This window comes from Pungitius pungitius, chromosome 6 (genome assembly GCF_949316345.1).
Source record: "Pungitius pungitius chromosome 6, fPunPun2.1, whole genome shotgun sequence".
Lineage (NCBI taxonomy): Eukaryota > Metazoa > Chordata > Actinopteri > Perciformes > Gasterosteidae > Pungitius > Pungitius pungitius.
Window position 1 is genome coordinate 14,606,321 of NC_084905.1, and position 19,861 is coordinate 14,626,181.

Genomic DNA, 19,861 nt, shown 5'->3' on the forward strand with positions numbered 1-19,861 from the left:
TATTTGAACAGCACGAACACCTGTGTCACAGTTCTCATCTTGTTTTCACCTCATTTACTCGGCGTTGACAAGAAAGGGGTTAATTTAAAGGCAACAAATATAAATATATTGTCACTTGATGATATTTGGGGACATTCATTTATTTATGGAAAAAGGAAAGGTCTTTTCTAACATTTGACAGCGTAATTGTAGAACTGCAACTTGGAGTTCGGGGCAACTAAATAAATTTGAAGTGTCACGTTAGAATTTTCCAAGATTGTGTTTACAAAAAATAAAAAATATCTGACATTTTATTCTATTTTCTGAAAATGGTCATTAGTTGCATTCCTTCTCTAAAGCAGGATGCTGCGACGAGCACTCACGCGTTAAAATGATAATTCGGCTAGGATCAGCCAGAAAGCAACACATCTGCCAACACCATCAAATGGGGAAAAGAAAACGGATATGTGGCCCAGCGGGCGTCACAGAGGGATCAGGCAAAAGTCCAATGAAGGCCGTCTCTAGCCTCCGCCTGCAGGCCGGCTCTGGTGACGAGCTCATTCCGACGGGGTAACACACACGGAGACACTCCTGCAATCACTGGGCATATACACACCGCACTCCAGCAGCCCGGCTCTGAGGTCATCACGTTACCTAAACATTACAGAATGCTCTTCGGGACGATTCGGCGCCGCTGATTTGGCCGGTTCGGTTTCCGGTCATGTGACGGGCTCGGCGAGCCATTGGCGAACCGGGGGTTGTCTAACGGAGAATTGATCGTTGCGGTGTGTGGAGCTCTGTGTGCGCCCTGGTGTACTATGCAGGACAAATCACGTTAATGCTAATTGGGTGTGTCTATCCCTGCTGGCAGTTGATTGGAGCTGGCGTGGCTAGTCGGCGTTGAAGGCGGCTGCTATGCATTGTCGGGCCTTGTCTGCCAGTGGAGACAGTATTTCCTGTAACCTGAGGCCCGGGCCTAGCAGGGGGAACCAGTGAAGGCAGCCCTAGGGGAGGAAATGACATGTTGGTTTGAAATTGCTGCCAATCCAATGCCTGCCCTGCTCCCAGAATAAATTGACACAGGCCATGTCTGCTCTCAGTCAATTAGTCTCTGTTCGCTTATTGCATTCAACCTCTGTCCTTCTTTCCGGGAATATAAACTATGCACCGCAGGCTTTGACAAAATGTATGCTTTCTTTTACAACCAATTATTGTGTTTTAAAGGACAGTTTGCAATGGCAAGGGACATAAACAAAACTCTCCCCCACTGAGATGGTACTCAGATATGTTCACAAAGAGTATACGATGCGAGACACAAATCTAAAGTAACACAGAGGAAACGACTGGAGCAGAATGGGTGTTTAAAAAATTTAAAAAAGCTACGGGAGGAAAAAAATGTGAATGAAGCTCAACTCTGTAAATTAAAACACTGTATGCTATTGCTGGCTTCGGCAGTGCAGTCCTTTATTGTGATAGTATTTTGTAAACCATATGTATTATATTGCTTATTTTACTGATACCTATCACCATCATGAATGAAACTCAGCTTGTTGTGGACTAAACCCATATTTCAAAGCGACCTGAGCGAGTGATCAAGGCATCAAGAATGAACACAACGTCGCAGTAACACCTTCTTCCGAGTCACACCTCTGTATTTCTCCCACTTCCAGCGTCTGCTCATTGTTACAGTCACAGTTGTTATCTTGGTTGTGATGGTCGACGTAACGGCCTCTGTTATCTCCGCAGTCCCTCCCTGTTCCGTTGACCTGTGTTATCATTGGTGCTCTCAGGAAAACTCCCTCCTCCTCCCGCGCAGCCGCTCCGGAGCAGAAGGCCGCGAGGGGGACAGGGTGAAACTGGGCTCGGACCTCATGTGGTCCAAGAGATGGCCGCACTGTGTTCCTTGGCCTTCATACGCAGCGCAGCTATGCTGGAGGACTTGCGGTCCGGATCGAGGTTGAGATCGTAGCCGTTGATTCCGCCGCCCATGCCGGGACCCCCGAAGAGGCTGCCCATGTGCGTCTGTCCCATGTGGCTGCTTCCTGGACTCGGCACGCCCAGGAAGTCTGAGATGCCTCCGGGACCGTGAGGGTGAGGCGGCATGCAGGAGGAGACGGAGTCACAAGGCACAACGCAGCCCGGCACCGGAGATGCCCCGCTGCTGCTGCCGATCCACGAGGGGTTCTGGATCTGGAGGAGAAAAAGCAAGAGTTAGGAGTTAAAGTGAAGTAAATGATAATATGACGGAGCTACAGAGGATCTTCCCCTGGAGCTGCAGCATCCCCATTCACTAAGTAGTATAAATACATTCAACTCATTGATAAGCTGCCTGGTCCACAATGTGACTGCTCACTCTTAGAGGTCTCATAATGTTATTAGCCTCAGCATTCAGCTGTTTTCACAGAACCCTCGGGAATAAAAAACATATAATACATTGCCTGCTTAACACTAAACTGCAGACAGACACAGTACACTGCTAGCAGGTGAACACGGTGTAATATTCAGTTGCTGAAGAGACAGATATATTCCTAAGAAAACAAGCTAAAGCCATCAATTTCCAACTTAGACATATCAACGTTGAAAAAATGAAATGTCAATGTTATGGACAACTAGTTTCAGCTGCACTCAAATGGCCACAAACAGAACAAACCCTGCTTGTATCCATTAAGGATTCTGGTGTTTATCTTACATAACGAGTTTGTGTTCTTCCTCAGTGAGCTGACAACCACGTCTTTCCCGTTACCTGGGCATAGTTCTCAGGCCGGGTTAGTAGTGGCAGCTCGTAAGCAGTGGAGAAGTGTGTGCGGACCTGCTGCATCTGGCCGTAGCGCTCCCTCTTCCTCCACTTGGCTCTGCGATTCTGGAACCACACCTGCAAAAAAAAAAATCACCCATGAAAAAAAGACTGACCATCCACAACCAACACAGAACCCTCATATACTCTCATATCCCGTGCAAACTCCAGAACTTTTTAACAAGGCCATCCTTTTCCTGAAACAAAACCACATAAAATGAAGATAGTGAAGCGAAATAAATTCTGCAGCACATGAAAGTGCAGGCCCAGGTTTTAAGACTTGACGTGTCTTTAAAGTGCCGTCCACGCGGAGCTATTGATGTGAAAATGTTGAGTCTCCCCCGGTGCTGCAGGAATCAGCTCCTCCCTTTGATACGCGGGCGTCTGCCTCCCTTCAGGCTGCCAGCGTCGACAGATCCACATCTGGGCCTGTAGCCATTCATAAATCACTCTGGGAGAGGTGTGCGCTCCCCCACATGTCAGCACCGCGGCAAACAGTGGGGAATCCTTCTGTATGTTCCATGAAACCACGGTTCAACTTTTGACCAACAATGTGCTTTTCCATGCCCATTTTGGGGATCATTAAGTATTGGATAATGTATATGAAGTAGGTGGTGCTTTCAGTGCCTGCTGACGGACCAAGTGCAGGCTAAGCCTACTTCTCTTTATGTCAGGGTCAGTTTTTTCCTCTATTCATTCTCTTGTATGTGGATTAGAAAACTTTTCAGAAAACTACTGAAGTGGCAAAGTGGCTTATTGGATCTCTTCTCGTGTTTATTTGTCTGCATTTGTTTGTTATCGGAATCCTATCCTCCCAAGAAGGAAAGGGACACTTCTTCAAAAAGAATCGATCCTGCCTCGGCACAGGGGGTTTGAACTTGAACTCCCAGACCAATCAGATGGTGGTTTTTACAGTCCCTGACATGTAATTTTCCCTCAGTCAACATCCTCACATCCCCTGACCTCGTCACTCTCTCTCTCTCTCTCTCTCTCTCTCTCCTCTTTCCTTTCATTGAGTTAAACACAATAGACAAACATGAGCAGTATTATAGCGTAGTGAGTTTTTCTTTCAGGGCAGAATTGGATTTTTATCAAATGACAGCAGACTAAGAGAAGACCAAACATGGCCTCCGGCCTGTTTTTTTTGCGAGAAGGCGACGTAAAGAAATGTTGTCTGTCTCTGACATTCCTCGGGTCAGCTGGCGAGATTAGACAGCTCACCCTCAAAAAGTGGTAAACTGATATCGGGGGGTTGTGGCTGAACCCCAAGGTCAAGGTGAGGAGTTGTCGCCCTTTGAATTATATCACATGTTTGGAGGGGATCAGGGTCTATGTTAGGCCTCCGTGTGAGGACTCGGGGTCTATTATTGTCTATTATTTGAGCGCATAATATCACAGGTTTTTAAATAAAACCATCAACACGAAGGCCCGGACCGAACTGATGAGTGTGAAACTCGATCCAATCAGGTTCAGTTTCTAGAAATACGGTATAATTTGTCAGAGCTTAATTTAAGGGATCGTCAATACTTGTGTGTTGCTATCCATCTGGGATAAACTGGGATTATGTATTATTTAAAAGTTCAACTCTCCTTTTACATCTTTATTGTAATGAATAAAGATATCTTAACTTTAGTTAGTTCTGCTCAGCCCCCAGCCCCAATCACCCCCCCCCCACCCCCCCTCTCCTCTCCCCACACCCAACCCTCCAACCGACATCCCCTCTCTGCTTGTCTTTCTCCTCCCTCCTCCCTTTTAAGTCAGCGAGGGGAAGTGGGGATATTGGAAAGTGAGATGGGAGAATGTTCAAACTGGAGCTTGTTTTCATTTCATGTTTAATTTCCTGACGCCTAAGCCCTTGGCTTTCCGCAGTTAACCACTCTGACCTTATGGAGGCGTGCGGAGGAGAGCCGTGGACGAGGCATTCGCATACCCAGGGAACGCATGCATTTACATACCACAATATGCAGAATTTCAAAGTCGGAAATAAACAAATGCAATCTTTTATCCCGGGAGCCATAGCACACTTTCCTGGAGCCTTTTTATAAACAAGCAAACAATGTATGAGCACATACATACAGCGCTGCTCTTGGCTTTTGGGTACCGAGTGTGTCATGTTTCACAGAGTGTTTGCTCCAGCTTTGCCTTTGAACAGCAGAAGGAATGAGCCAAATAGTTTGGCATGGAGATCATTGGGGGAACATTATGAAGTCAGATGTGTCCTTTGCGGCTCTGTTTCAATCCCCGACTTCTAGGTTCGTTAGAAAGGAAAACTAGCTGTGCTTTTGCCCAGGCAAAGTTTAAATTAATACGTAGATTATTATACTCATACTTATATTGGAGAACGATGACCCATTTCATAAATAGGGCCAAGAGGAAGATATTTACCAACTGCAAACACTAACTTCTCTTCTTTATTTTATCTAGACATCTGCGAGGAAGGTGGCTCGGGGCTCTTGGAGCTCAAAGTGCTTGGCGGCGATACAGTAATTGCTAAAGACGTTGACAGCAAAAGGCAGCTTACCGAGCCATTAAAGAGCTTTATTTATGCTCCGGAGCCAGCAGTCAGAGAGAGAGAGAGAGAGGGGAAGAGGGAGAGGGAGAGGGAGAGAGGGAGGGCAGAGTGCACGGCTCCAAAAGCAGCCTTTGAAGTCCAGCCGTCTCACCTCATCTCTGTCATCCAGGACCACTGCGATTGATGGACTGCCTCCGCAGTCACTCACACAGCCTCCCTCTCCATTAAAAAAGGAGGCACCGTGGTGAAGTTCAAGTCTGAGGTTGAAAACTAATTGTACCAAATAAACTGGTGGCAGCAGAAGTCACAGATGTGATTGTGGAAAACTGCAGTGCAACTTTATGAAGACGTTCATCATCAAACGTGGGGATGAAATTGTGGGACCTTGACATTGGCATTTTGGGGGAAAACATCTGCACAACCGCAATTTCAATGGCTGTTTTTTTACAGATGAAAAGGATTTTTTCATTCGGTTTCCAAACTTCCCGTGCCCCTTGGTATTCAACAATTGGATACCCCTGGACTTTGTCTTTATAGACCTTCAGGCGAAATTGTAGGGTTTAGTCTTGATTGCGTACATATTTAAGGTCTGATTTTAGAAGTGTGGGTCAAACCTCACGGTGACTCAACAGTCTGCAGTGTGGCTGTCAGATGAAGACGTTAATGATATGCATCTGGGGAGTAGATGTGTCTGTGTGAGAGCAACATGAATGTACTTGTCTTACTGTACCACCACAAGGACCAGGCCCCGGGTTCCCTGTCCCTGACTGTGTCTCGGACCGCGTGTGGAAATTGAAAGTGGCATCTCAAACTATATCGTTGCTAAACAACTTTAATGACTCTCTCTTTTCCTCTACATGTTATTCCGCTCCGGCCTCCTGAGTGGTGCGGTGAAATAGTTTTGAACGTGGTAGTGCTGGGGAGAAACCCTTGGCCTCTGACCCTTGTGCGGAGTCTGCAGCGTGTAAGAGCTAAGAGCAAAGTATTCCCTCAGTCCCGCCCATCCCATTCTGATCTAAACCTGGCAGGCAGAAAGAGAGATGAGGAACAATGGGCCTCGCTGTCTGCTGCTCCCAACAATCTCTGTCAACACGGCAGTCTTAACTCTCCCGACCCTGTCCTTCTTTTCCCGGCGTGATGATTAGCACGCAAACATTAACAACTGCGAGTCATTCAACACGACTCATCGGGCGGTTTGTGTACCAGTATTGTGTTACCGAGACTGATCAGAGTCTCTTCTAAACAGTGAATGATTAGGCTTGTTAATAAAACACTGATATTGGATCAATACCTGGTTGCAGCCGATACGCAAAACCCTGGTAAATGTATTTGTGACTATAAACGTCGGATTGGTGAATCTCTCATTTCAATAAAAGGAGGAAATCAGATGATTGGGGAGAAACGAGTGGTCGGGTTTGATTGACTTAACAGGCGAATGCACTGTTTGTTTTCATTTTCATTCCCGGCAGTGAGTTTGTTGGGTTTTTATAGGCATGATCAACCACACTTTTTTATTGTAAGCATGGCATCAAAGCTCTAACCTTAACAAACTGGTCCTGTCAATCATCATGTTTCCCTAAACCTAACCTTTTTGTACTTGAATCTAACTAAAACACGATCGTAGACAAATTCTATATTTGGTCTTTTAATTTGTATGAAATGTTCGCCCACTAGTAACGTGCCGTTAATCCCCGAATCCTCACCTGCACACGAGCCTCCGTCAGGTCCGTCCTCAGCGCCAGCTGCTCGCGGGCATAAACATCTGGGTAGTGTGTCTTCTGAAAAACCTTCTCCAGCTCTTCCAGCTGGTAGCTGGTGAACGTGGTGCGGTTGCGTCTCTTCTTGCCTTTGTTGCTCTCCGCCTCGCTTTTGTCCAGAGGGCTGGAGTAGTCGGAGCCGGGCCGCTCGCTGAGGCCCTTCTCGCCGGGCGACTTGAGGTTCAGGTAGCTTCCTTCCATCCCGGGAGGGTCGACGCTCGGGGGTAACTCGGACTCTGTCAGGCCGCTGTTGTCTTTTCCTGTAAGGAAAAGTGAGTATGAGACACGGAAAGAAGTATTGAAGGTTACAATCAATCATATTTTGCTCTTTTAAAGGGGCACTTCAATTTTACACATGTAGTTTAGATCAGTTTGCTAAGTTTGACCAATGTTTGCAAAAGAATGTCTCTGCTTGGTCTTAAATCTTCAGATTTTTGGAAGGAAGCATTAGAAACTAATGGTGTGGTGGTTGAATGAAGGACACGGCCCATTCGCATTGTAGAGTTCCAGGGTTTGAAAACCTTTGTACCAATATCTCGCTTAAATGTAATGGGAGAACACCACTAAATCACCGGAGAAGCCCTTCAATGCTGTGATGTGGATTGAAGGTCCTGTCCAAACACCTCATAAAACGTGCATTTCTAAATACAAATCATATTCTTACTGTTATAATATTATTTTTAAATATATAAAGCTATTACAAGCAACTTTCAGAACATTTTAGAGCAGTAAAAAGAGAGCCACATGTCGTCCATAACAGTCCTATAATTATAGTTACCACTCTATAATTGAAATATTCAAAAGAGCCATGCTTTCTTATAAATGCGGGTGATTAAAAGCCACATTTGGTGCCCCACGTTCAAGTCGAGGAGTGTGTCTGCTCATCATCACATTTCAACATCCACAAGAAATTACATTTACTTTAAGCTTACGTCATATCTGTAATGTTTTATTTCAAGGTTCAAAGGCCGTGCCTGTTAAAAACCAGAGAAGAAATGTCTTCCTCTGTTTGGAAGCTGTGTCACCACACACTGGCGTGACCTATGACACAACCCTTGAAGCCGTCTCCCTCGCATCTCTCAATCACGCCGCCAGAAAACCAAGCCACTTAAAAAACTGTTCCCTCTCCAGCTGTGTATGGCGGCCCTTGTGTACGACCACGCCGCCCCCCTCCCCCCCCACGCTCGCTCGCCGCTGAGGTATAAACAACATTGTGTTTGTCACCTTTAATTTCGCGAGCGTCCGTTTTCGTGACAGGCCGCGCTCTGTTCCTGTCAGTACGCGCAGGCTTTTTGTGTTTCCTTTTAAGAGATGAAGAAAGCTGTCCCTTCTCCTTCAATAAACAAACAGCTGTGTGAATAAATAAGCTCCAAGGGGGCTGCGGTTGTGGGCCAGTGAGAACAGTGCGCTCTGTCAGGCGGTTTCGCCTGTCCTGCGACTCGGGCACAGTGAGCGACCCGGGCCAAACTGTATTGGTCTGAATCCAGCACACAGTGGTCTCTCCCACGTAAACAGAGTATTGTGCAACAACAGAACTACTTTCGAGCCAACGTTTGTCTCTGAGTTAGATCCAGTTTAGGTAATTAACTCCAGCTTCTTCTTCTTCTTCTTCTTTTTTCTTTGTCCCTTTGCATTCTTGTTCTGGTCAATGTCAGTAGTGATGGCGATGAGGATATTCCTCTATTGATCCCCTCTATCGGGTGTCGTAACAGCTCGAGCAAAACAAATCAAGATAATAAATAAAAAAAGCACATTTAACGCAATAAATACAAATTATATAAATATATCCTCCTGTCGTGGTCAGAAACCCAGTGCAAAGAGGGAAGGAGGGTTGACACTTCGTGGCACTGCACGGTGACTCTCTGAGCCAAGTGTCTTTTAGTTAAATGACCAAATAGTTTTAGAGTGAAGGAGCTAGGCGGTGGCTGTCCGTAACATGCATATTTGTTTTCATGGGTTAGTACGCCTTTTGGCTGGCGCGTACCGCAACGAGATGTCAATTGTCATCCTCTCGATACCGCGGCAGCCCCCCCCTGCTCGCTGGCTCAGACGTGCGCCGACAGAGACGCTAATGAAACAACACAGCTCGCCCAGCTGGAGTTCATGACCTCATATCGCTTTGGCCCACCTGTCAGACCCTCTTACAGTCTCCACGCAGGCAGATGTTCTGACATCACCTACGCTGGCCTCTAATGCCAAAGAAACGTGCAATATTTTCTTTCTACCCCTGGGCAGAAACATGGCTGAGATGCTAAGAGGTCAGACAGGTCATCTCCAGGTTTCCTTCTTGGCAGTTGCATCTGTGAGAGTAAATGCCACAGAAAGAGGCATATTTCCTTATAGATCTGCGTATATTGACTTCTTTAACTTTTGAATCAAGAATAATACGAAAATTCAATGAAACAAAGTTGAACTTTGGGGCGTTTCACTTGTTTTCTGTCTTACTGAGAGTAAGATGAGAGGACAGTCTCCTGGCTGAAAACTCTAAATAAGAAGCAGCCTTGATCAGCTGGTTGGAAAAGATTAGAATAAAGAGCGGACAATCCACTATTTTATTGGGGTAATATGGGAATTGTGAACACCCAGTAAAATGGGGGTTTGTTGTTTTTGCTCCTCTGTTTTTATACCCATTAAACTTACAAAACATTAATGAGTGACCTTTAGAGGTGTTGGAGTCAGACGGAAACAGGCCAGCTGTTTTTCGGCCTATTTTCAGCCTCGTTGCTGAGAAATGCCAAGTTGCAAATGGTTGTAGCATTGAGTGACATTTGTGAGCTAATAAGCTGATATGTGGCTATATCAACAAAGCAAAGAGAAGCTCAGATTACAACCCAACAGTCTTTGCTCAGGTAGATACTGCCCAGCCATATCTTAACATTACATCATTTGTTGCTGTTATATTAATACTCTGAATATTGTACAGAACCTTAAAGGTCCTCAGTCTTATAAATACTTGTTTCCCCACGATGAGCACAAGAATCTTCTCTACTTAACATATTTCTCTTTCTGGTACTCCAAAAGTATTTATCTTTTCTCTGTCCCGCTAAACACAGAGAGTCCTTCGCCACAAACATCTTCCACTTTTCCCGCATGGTGAGCTGTGTGTTTCTGCACTTCAGCCGTCACACACTTTCTTTTTCGCGAGCCAAGATTCCACCGCCTCGGCTCCAGTGTTTTTGGCATCCAGAGGGATGTGTTTATGACTGTTCTCATTTCGCTGTTCATCAACATGTATGCAAATGGGCCCAATGTCCCCAGCTGATCCTGCAATTTGCCATTTTCTCCGAGACAAGCTGCAGACCTCTTCAGTTAGTCGAGGTCAGATGTTTACTAGGGTCAGCAATTTAATCACTGCTGAAAACAGAGAGAAAACATCAAAGTGTAATTTAACTGGTTGTAAAGCAACAGGACACCCTCTCAGTTTTTATGGAATGGGACGGGGAGGGTCAAGTGAAGCCAAATAAAAGAAACACTATAAATTAGTAACCTGGGGAAGGGTTAAGGACCAAATACTAAATGGGGAAGGGAATGCTTTTAAAATAAGCACTCAAAATTGTTCTCTCAAAACACTCAAAGCTAACAGCAGTTTGCCACAATGGCTCCGTGGTCATCACACCTTCTGGGGACCAAATAAAGTCAGGTATTAGTGGCTTTGGGGTCTATTAATTGTGCATGCATTGCTGGTTCGCAGACATGCTTTGGGATGGATTATTCTTCCCGCAGCCCGGTCCAAGACCTCATGTTGACTGTTTTTTCCTCCGTGGAAGGGAGGTTCCCAGATGTTCCTGAGGAGAGATCTATGCCAGCGGCTCACGCAGGAATGCAGATTTCCTGGGAAACCAAAAAATCTTTCTGTTCAACCTCAGACCCTTATATATTGACACGGAGCATGACCTCAATACTGTCGTAATACCTTGGGTCGTGGCTGTCACTGCCTCAAATCCAAGAGCTCAGAAATAGTTTTTCAATGCAGGAAATATTGACACAGCATATGTTTTTCTTCAAAGGTGGAAGAAAACTTGATAAAAATGCATTTTGGAAAAGCATTTTAATTCATAAAAGTAATAACAGAAATGGTGCAATGTTTGCACCTATAGGCATATATGCAAGTTATGAGTGAATATCCCATATCATTACAACAGTCCATGGTTGAACTTGTCATGGTCCAGACTAATTTATTTGTCAAGCTGGTCTTTTTCATTTCTGTGATTGTGTTTTCTATGATAGATGAAACATTAACTAAAAAGAGGACGAGGACATAAAATCAAATAGGATTTTTCATTCTCAATCATCAATAATCTCCTTTTCCAGTAGTCATGAAATCATTCCAAAAGTACTTTACATACTGTGTAGGTATTTCTGCCTAGTAGATAGAGAATCTTTGTTTTTTGAGCAGGCAGTGCCAGTAAATGCCAATTAAGGTTACTTTCCATCTCTGACATGCAAAAGGAGCTGCGTCTTGCTGCTGAAAAAGAGCTGATGTAAACGTTGTTAAGTATAGTGATTATCACATAATTGTGTTGCCCGGTACTTTCCATGATCAGTGCCTTTCTTTACTTTTTCTGTTTTTGTGATGTGATAGGCCAAGAGCTGGTATTCTTTTCTTTGCCATAACACTGCATGGCCAAATGTTTGCATTATTCAAGAACTCAGAGTTTAGATTTAGTCCATTGATACGAATCAAGGTAAGTAAAGACACAGCGCCAGCCTATACACAAAAGGCACAGAGCAAAACGTGCACCAGCTGGTTTAAAGTTTCCAAAGCTTCTCTTTAATCTCGCCTGCATGCGATTCCAAGGCAGACCGTATGGACACCATCCACTGCAAAAGAGGTGGCTGCAAGTCAAGGAACAAGCCAGCTCTGTAAACTGCATGAAAGCATTAGATGTTTTTTTTGTGAAATGATGATGAGAAACATAGCGCAGAATGAAAAATAATTGTCCTCAGAGTTAAATGTCCTTTCATTAAATTGCAATCAGATCGCTGCTTCTTCACACGGTTGTAGTCAATATGTTTTAGCATGCCAGGAAGTTGTCACTTGAAGTATTTTCTTTACACACTATAATTTATTCTGGTTCATAAACACACAGCGGCACAATAACAGGTGTCATTCAGGCTGATTGTTTATGTCCACGCAATGTGTCGGTCATCCGCACATGCATGTCCTGTCCATTTGACTTCTCCTGTGTGATGTCACCTACGTTACCTCATGTGACATTAGTCCTAAGCAATGTATTAGCAGCCCTAACTTTACCATAGCCTTTTCAAGGCAGAGGTAAAATGCTTTTTATTACCTGATGTCCCAACATACCTGAATTCACCCTACTATGTTGTGACAGGAGGCTTTTTAAAAAAAAAAAACATTACTCCTTTTGGGGTCTAGTGTTGTTGTTTTTTTTAAACTCTGATATCCCGTCTGAAAGCACAGTGATCAAGCTTTTTAGGCAAAAACTGCTTTTAGTGATTTGTGTTACCACAAACACACTGCAGAACAAGTACAGCCGGACGAAAACAATGACTTTCCCTTTTTCAGTTTTTAGCCCTAAATCCAATTACATTCTCTCCAATTCATAAAGAAAGAGTGAAAATGTTTCACCATACGTTCATGAGAGCTTTCTGTATTGTGAATATACAAATGAATAACGGGAATGAAGCAGAAGACTAAAGCCATGGAGTCAAGTGTATACATGCATGTAAACATTTATTCCCACATGCACATGCAAAACCCTCCCATTTCCAGCCCCTCAAATCATTAGCCAATCTTAATGTCCATTTCTGACTCGTTGCTTATTTGTACAAGGTGTTGTTGACACAGGGTTATGTAAACCAGTCCCAGCTTTGTCATCTCGGGCACTCTCTGAAGTTTTGGAGATCTGATGTTTGGGAAGTATGAATAATAACTATAGGAGCCAGTAATGCACATCTGCCTTACATTAATGCAGACCTCTCCTGCAGTGCTGACCTGAATTCCTCAGCACTCGATCAGCTCTCATTCATCACTGTGAGCAGGTAGACAGCTCCATCCCTGTTCTAGCTGCAGGACAGTCTCATTGAATTAACATGCACAAAGGAAAACAAACCTGCCAACCAGAGCCACTACTGTGCAGATGTTCATTTACTCCTCCAGAGACAATCTTGTATTTCTAATAGACATCATTTAAAAATTGTTTGGGGCGAAGTAGGATTTTCATGGCAAAACAACATAAACCTTGCAAAACCCTATCCATTTATTTCATAAATATTTGACCATATCTAAATATGCATTTTAGAACTTAAATGTTCATACTGTTAAGGCATTGGGTAAAAAGGATTAGAGATATTCTGGAAAAAAGTTTGGAAATGATGTGTTAACATTTTGCATATGTCAAAAAGATTTGATCTATTACTACCATTATCTATTACCTACAATTAACACAATACATGCACATATTTGTATTATCTTCTCCTTTCATTAACATTTTAGATGTACAGATTTAATATAGCTACTTTTCCGAATCTATAATTAACATCCACAGAACGATTGAATGCCGAATTAACCTTAAACGAATTCGGGTTTGAGATGTATTTTGTCCTCGTGAAGGACATAAAGCGTCAGCGTTGAGTCACATAGAAGTTATATCTCCCATTTAGGACCACACAAAAAAACAGCAAAAGCCCGTTGACGCCTGAGGCTTTGGGAGGAGTCCAAGGCATCCTCCCCAGAGCCCCGATGCGTTCATCTGGCTGCAACATTTCCAGTGATAAAATGCAGCGCTCTGCTCGCGGGACGCGAGTTGCCTTTAATGACGCTGTTTAAAAGGTTCTGTCAGTGCACTTGCCAAATCAATTGACTTCAGTGTAGATGGATCCAACCTGTGGGGACGCATTGCTCACAAAGTCCAGGGGGAAAAAATGACAGTTCGGCTTAAAGTGAAGGGTGACTCCAGTTGTTTCTGGGGCAAAGAGATTACTTGCACTTTGAGGACGTGTTTGGTGAAGTGAAAAAAATATATACTTTTACGAATTACAAAGCAGATCGGGCAGTTCAATATGATGTGTTACACCTGTTTAAATGTACTTATAGGAACAACTAGAATTTAGTGTATTTAGAGTTTGGCATGTTTAGACGCTGTTTTGTTATTGGCTGTTTATTTATTTGAGGTACAGAATATTTTTTATTTTTTATTTTGGACTTTGATTTATGTGTATTGGTATCATAAGCCACGTTAATATCAGATATTTTCTTCTGTAACATCGTGCTAAACATCTGGACCTGCGATATATATAACGGCGCCAATACAATAATAGCTAATCGCTGTTTTTTCAGGGATACAGAACAGTGTAAAAACATAGAAACATATGTTAGGTAGAGTCAATTTATACACGTTATGTGTTCAATTAAAGTTTAGTTCCTTTGCTCAATAACAGGGTTCCGTCTTTATATTTTAAGCCTAAAAAAATAGTTTTTGTCCAGAAAAAACGACAGTAAAATTGATTGTTTTCTTTAAGCGGCAAATTAGTGCAACGAATTGTAAAAAGACCCTGTAAAGCGATAGAGCTTTTTATTTTAAAAGAATACTGTTCAGGAGGTCTCTAATTGCGTCATTGACTGCTGCATTATAGACAACAATTGGTGAGATCATGGCCAATAAATACTGCATTGAATACATGTGGAAACCCGTCAAAATTAAATCAGCTTTTCTATTCACCATTAAATGATCTCTCGTGCTAAAAAATAGAACAGTGCTATGAAAACATTTTTTTTTTACTAAACAGGTATTCCATTCTCATTTTGGACGTGTTTGCGTGCTTGCCTCATGCCTAAATGGCGTGTAGGTCATATTTAAATGTGAAGATAAATCATGACGTTTCTGTTGTTCAGGGATGACGTGTTGTCCTGTCCGTGGACAACAACGCAGTGAGAGGCCGCACGATGCACTTCTAATGAGGCAGAAACGTCCAAGATTCGTGTCCAAAAATTGGCAAACATCCTTTTACTTTAATAATTCTTCCTCCCTCTGTCTCAGCACACATGTCCTATAATGGACATATATGTCCAATATCCCCGCTACAATTATATCTCACTTTGCAAACAAATTCTAACTCTCCGTGGACTCTATTCCAAATTAATTAATCACTGATTGAATTCAGCTTTCTTTGTTTCACGCAAATGTTGTGCATTTTCTATGGATTTTAATATGCAACTTCTTGTCATCGCTCACAGTTTCCCTCAATAGTTATTAATTAAACTGCATCGTTGCATTAAACACGCACTTATTTTAGAGACGTACACAGTTCGGTTATTTTACTGTCCTTCACTTTGCGCCGGATAGATTGCATCATATGTGGCCGCACTGCGCTCCTCTCGCGTGCACTCACCATAGCAGGGGATCAGCGTCCCGTTGTGTCCGCTGTCCTGGTGCAGCTTTCCGCCTTCGGGGGGAGTTTTGCAGGTCGGTCTCTGCATGAAGAGCTGGTATTTGTTGTAGCTGCTGTCCTCGGCGCCATCCAACGACTGGCACTCCGGCTGGAAAGGACTGCGGGACTTCTCTCCGTAAGCCTGTCCTTTACCGGGAGCGAACGTGGGGCTGTATTTGGTTTCAGAGGTCGGGAAAGTCCTGAACGGGTTCGCCTGGTGATCCCTACCTTGCGCAGTGGACGTGCTATAATATGAATCCATCGATGTCATATCACAGTATGAGACGCACGCTGCTGCGTTCATACCTCAAAAAAAAGTTATGTTAAAAAAAAAAAATCCACACGGTTCTTCTTCCCCTCCCCTTCTCTAGACGGCAGATATTCTCCCCGAAATTCTCATGCACTGACAAACTCCCACTGACGCGCTCATGCAAACACACTCTCACGCTGCCGCATCTGGGACTGGTTACAAAATGAATCAGATGTTTTCCAGAAACTGCAGACCGAACAAATGCTAAAAGCCCCCTGAAGGTTTGTGGGGGTAAAGAGAAATGCCTTGCTCAAATCGATGCCGCCTCAGTGTATCCGACACACACACACACGCGCGCACGCACACAGGCACGCACGCAGCACTCCGACCGTCAGGCTCCACGCACACATCTAAAGTGCAGGCCCACACCGAGCTGCAGCGCGCGCTGTTATGCAGCATGCAGGAATGGGGAGGTCAAGCTCAGGAGGGAGGGGGGGGCAGCTTTTTTTGGGAAACACGCGGGAGACACAACACATGACATTAATGTAATTAGAGGATGAATATAACGTCTTTGATTCTCGCTGCTATACACGACTGAGACACATAACCTTTGGCTTTAATCTCCACATATCAATCTTGAGGACATTTAAAGTATTGTTTCCATCTCTGAAGCCAGAGTTTTTTTATTATTATTATTATTATTGGGTTGTGTTGAAGGAAAATCAGATTGTTTGGTTTCCTTTGCCTCTTGCATGCAGATATTTGTAATTGTAATTGAAAGGAATACGCCGGTAATTTGGAGCAAAAAGTCGTGAATTCATGTAAAGCGACGATGAGCTTGTAAAATGAAATATATATTTTCTTATGATACCCACATTAAACAAATCAACATTAGCAGTCTGTCATTGCGAATATATCCACTTATAATGATGGGAATTTAGAGCCCCTCGTCGCAGCAACGAACTTTTAGCCCTGCAATTTGAGAATTGGCTAAAATAGTATTAAATTAATTACAACCCATTAAGCCTATGATGGTCATTTAAATACTTGGCTTCGTGTTCACAATAAAACGCCGCCCAACAATTTGTTTTTGCTTGACTATCAAAATCAAAATCAATAAAAATAAATTTCAGTAAATAAGGCGTCTTTATGAGCTGCTGGTTAAACTGGATAAATCTTAACTTGCATTATTAGTTTCTCTATGCCAGTGAGATGTTTACGTGACAAGTGAAGAAATTCGATTTTTTAAATCTGATACAAAAAGAAAGCTTTTGAAAACGTTTTGTACGATGCTATATGGATTAACCTAAAGTCCCTTCATGATCAAAGATAAAACCAAGCGTTAAGAACGAAATATATTTAACGTGTTTTTATTGCACTTGGATGTTACAAAAAATAATTATGCAAATATTTCCCTCCACGGTTCCCTCTCTCTTCCCTCCACCTCTCTCTTTTTCTCTCTCTCTCTCTCTCTCTCTTATTTTCCGTCATAATTAAGACATTTATTATGATTTAATATGATTGTTGCTGTTGCTCAACATAATGTCTCTACATCTGCAGCCCGACTTCCCCATGCAGGAACAATATTACACTTAGAAATAATACATGAAAATGAAACTTTGACCGAAGCAAAACTCTTTTAGCATCTATAGGTTTCTAGCCGTCAAGAGGTCGCAATTGGAAGATTCATATAATAAATATCTAAATGAAACGAATTAGATTTTGACAGTCAGTTTGTCAGTGCCTTAGTTTTATGTGCAGTGTCGCCGTGGTCTCGTTTAGCGCCGGTACCTCCCCCTCTGTGCAGGTATTCATTAATGAGCCTTTTTACTTTATTCTTTATTGTACAAAATTGTTGCTTTCAAGAGAAATGTCTAGTGTAACGTAATGAGTTTAACTTCGACCTCAAGTTTTTTTCTTCTCATTGTATGTTAAAGAGAGGATGTTTATGAGCCATACTTCCTTTAGATTACTGACTCACAGTGTATTTCATTCTAATTCCATTCATGCATATCTGTCTACTGATTACTATACTATTTACCTGTATGGTAATATCGTTATTATTGACAAAGACAAGTGGTGGCATGTCACCATTGTAGGTTAATCTTGAATAGTAGATTTTTCAGTTTTTGAAATAACTTAGTGAAACATTTCAATTTCTCCTAAACAGCATAATGTTATTACTTGCTTTGGTCTTTTATATAATGAGATTTCATTTTCTTTGCACCATGGCATCCTTTTCCTGCTGGAAAAAACTGAGACGAACATTTTAAAAATAAAAGTGTCAGGTTAACGAAACTATACATTTCAAGTTGGTTGTGACACGGCTGAACAATCAAGAATGACAGGCTTTGAGTGCAGCATGTAGGCCTCTCTTAATACAAACCACTCCACTGCTACAGGCTAAAGTCTCAGCTGTCACAGATATCCATCACTCATGCGTGGCATTCTCCCTAAAAGGTTTCCACTAAATGGCGACTCGTCTGTTTAACTTCCAGCAGGTATTGGCCGCATGGCGAGGGGGACGGAGGCCCGACACTGATGCAGCAGCTCGGACCCTCTGGGGTTTATGTTGGCACACGGCCTCCGTGTGCATCAGCAGCAGGGTAAGTGAAACTCCTCTGGTTATGAGTTTCTCAAATGAGAAGCGTGGCGGTGCGGGTAGTGGGCTGGAGAAAGTGCTTTATGTTATACTTTGTGTTTCAGCAACGTCATGTTCAGTTTGGCTACAAAAGGACGAGCATGGGAAACACACATATCAATACTTGTTGATATGGAAGCATTATGTTGATAGCATTTTTGTGGGATCTTTGTAGAATGATGATCAAAGTCTGTGAAAGACAAATACCCCAAAGAAGACTTTAGTTTTTGATGTACTCCTGATAGAGGAAAGCACAACCACATATTTAAATAACTTAAACCTTCATCGTCTTTAAATAATTGCTGGTTTGACAGGAACAGCTTCCGACTTTTGTACGCTATTAATAGGCTAGTGATCGCGATAACAATTTGGACTTTGTATACAGTTGCTGCATACAAAGCCAATATTTGATCAATACTGTTGAAATATGTACATTCATGAACTTTAGGCAAACACCTATTAAGAGTTATTTAAACGTTATTATTGAAAGTAAGGAGACCAATCACCAACATGGTTTATATGTATGTTCTAATGAGATATTCTAACCTGGTAGTCATCTGTCTGGTAGTCAGTGTGCAGATGTTCATGTCATTCTGGAGTAATTGAATGCTATATGGTGGACTTTTTGATAAGTCTCCCTCATAGACGGGAACTGTAGAGACAATTTGGGAATTCATAAACCAGCTGAGGCTCCAAACATCACAGCTGCAGATCAGAGCTCACTGTCATTTGCTCCAACGTCTATTTGAGGGTGATGCTTCATGTGTCCTCTGTTTATGGCTGCAGGAATCCCTGTAGCAGCATTGTCCTTTCACCTTATTCTCCCAGGCTGCAGGTCCCATTTAAAGATCCATCTTAAAACAACCTCCACGTTTCAATCACAGTCCAATGACACCGGTTCTGATCATCGTAAAGGTTCCTCTCTAAACCAGTTACGGTAATTGTTGTTCAATTTTTTTTGAGGGTGATTGTGCAGCATTTGGCATTATCAATGGGTGAGGCAATTATCCCGTGCATCTAGTCTGTCGTAGAACTAGTGAACGAGTGTCGACTCAAAAACAAAAAAGATTTCAAACGTCCCAGTTGCCAGGTTTTGGTTTGTCCATTCTGGCCTTCTGTAGAAACATGGTGGATGACTCAAGAATAAGACCTAAATATAACCGGATTGTCGTAAGGCCGCAAAAACCCAATTGTCAGCGCAAATTTTCAATTGGCTTGACTCCATGCTAGATGATGCTGAATTGCTTTGCCGCAAAACCATTGTCGGATTTAACTTATTTTTGCCAGTAGACTGTTGTTGCTCCTTTATAAAGTGAACTCTCTCCTTGAGCTTTTGTGGACAACGTTTGCTGATTGAAGCTCAATAGAAAGAGAGACCCTTAATTCACAACCAGTGTGGAGACCACGAGCAACTCAGGAGAAACGGTTGCAATTTACGTATTGGAAGAGTTTGTTATTTCTTTTAAATCAGGGCAGAGTATAGAGCTCAATGGTGTGACTTAATGATTAGTTGTGAAAGTCGAGCGTTGGA

At 42.9% G+C, this 19,861-nt stretch overlaps 1 protein-coding gene across 1 annotated transcript; it reads right to left on the reverse strand.

The window, feature by feature from the left end:
* Window positions 1–1,666: 1,666 nt before the first annotated feature.
* Window positions 1,667–15,865, reverse strand: LOC119196730 (homeobox protein aristaless-like 4). Its single transcript, XM_037452686.2, has 4 exons — window positions 15,401–15,865; window positions 6,989–7,302; window positions 2,723–2,851; window positions 1,667–2,169 (listed from the first exon to the last, which is right to left on the reverse strand). The coding sequence occupies exons 1-4, from the start codon at window positions 15,741–15,743 to the stop codon at window positions 1,849–1,851; spliced, it is 1,107 nt and encodes a 368-aa protein (XP_037308583.1). The 5' UTR covers window positions 15,744–15,865; the 3' UTR covers window positions 1,667–1,848.
* Window positions 15,866–19,861: the final 3,996 nt, after the last annotated feature.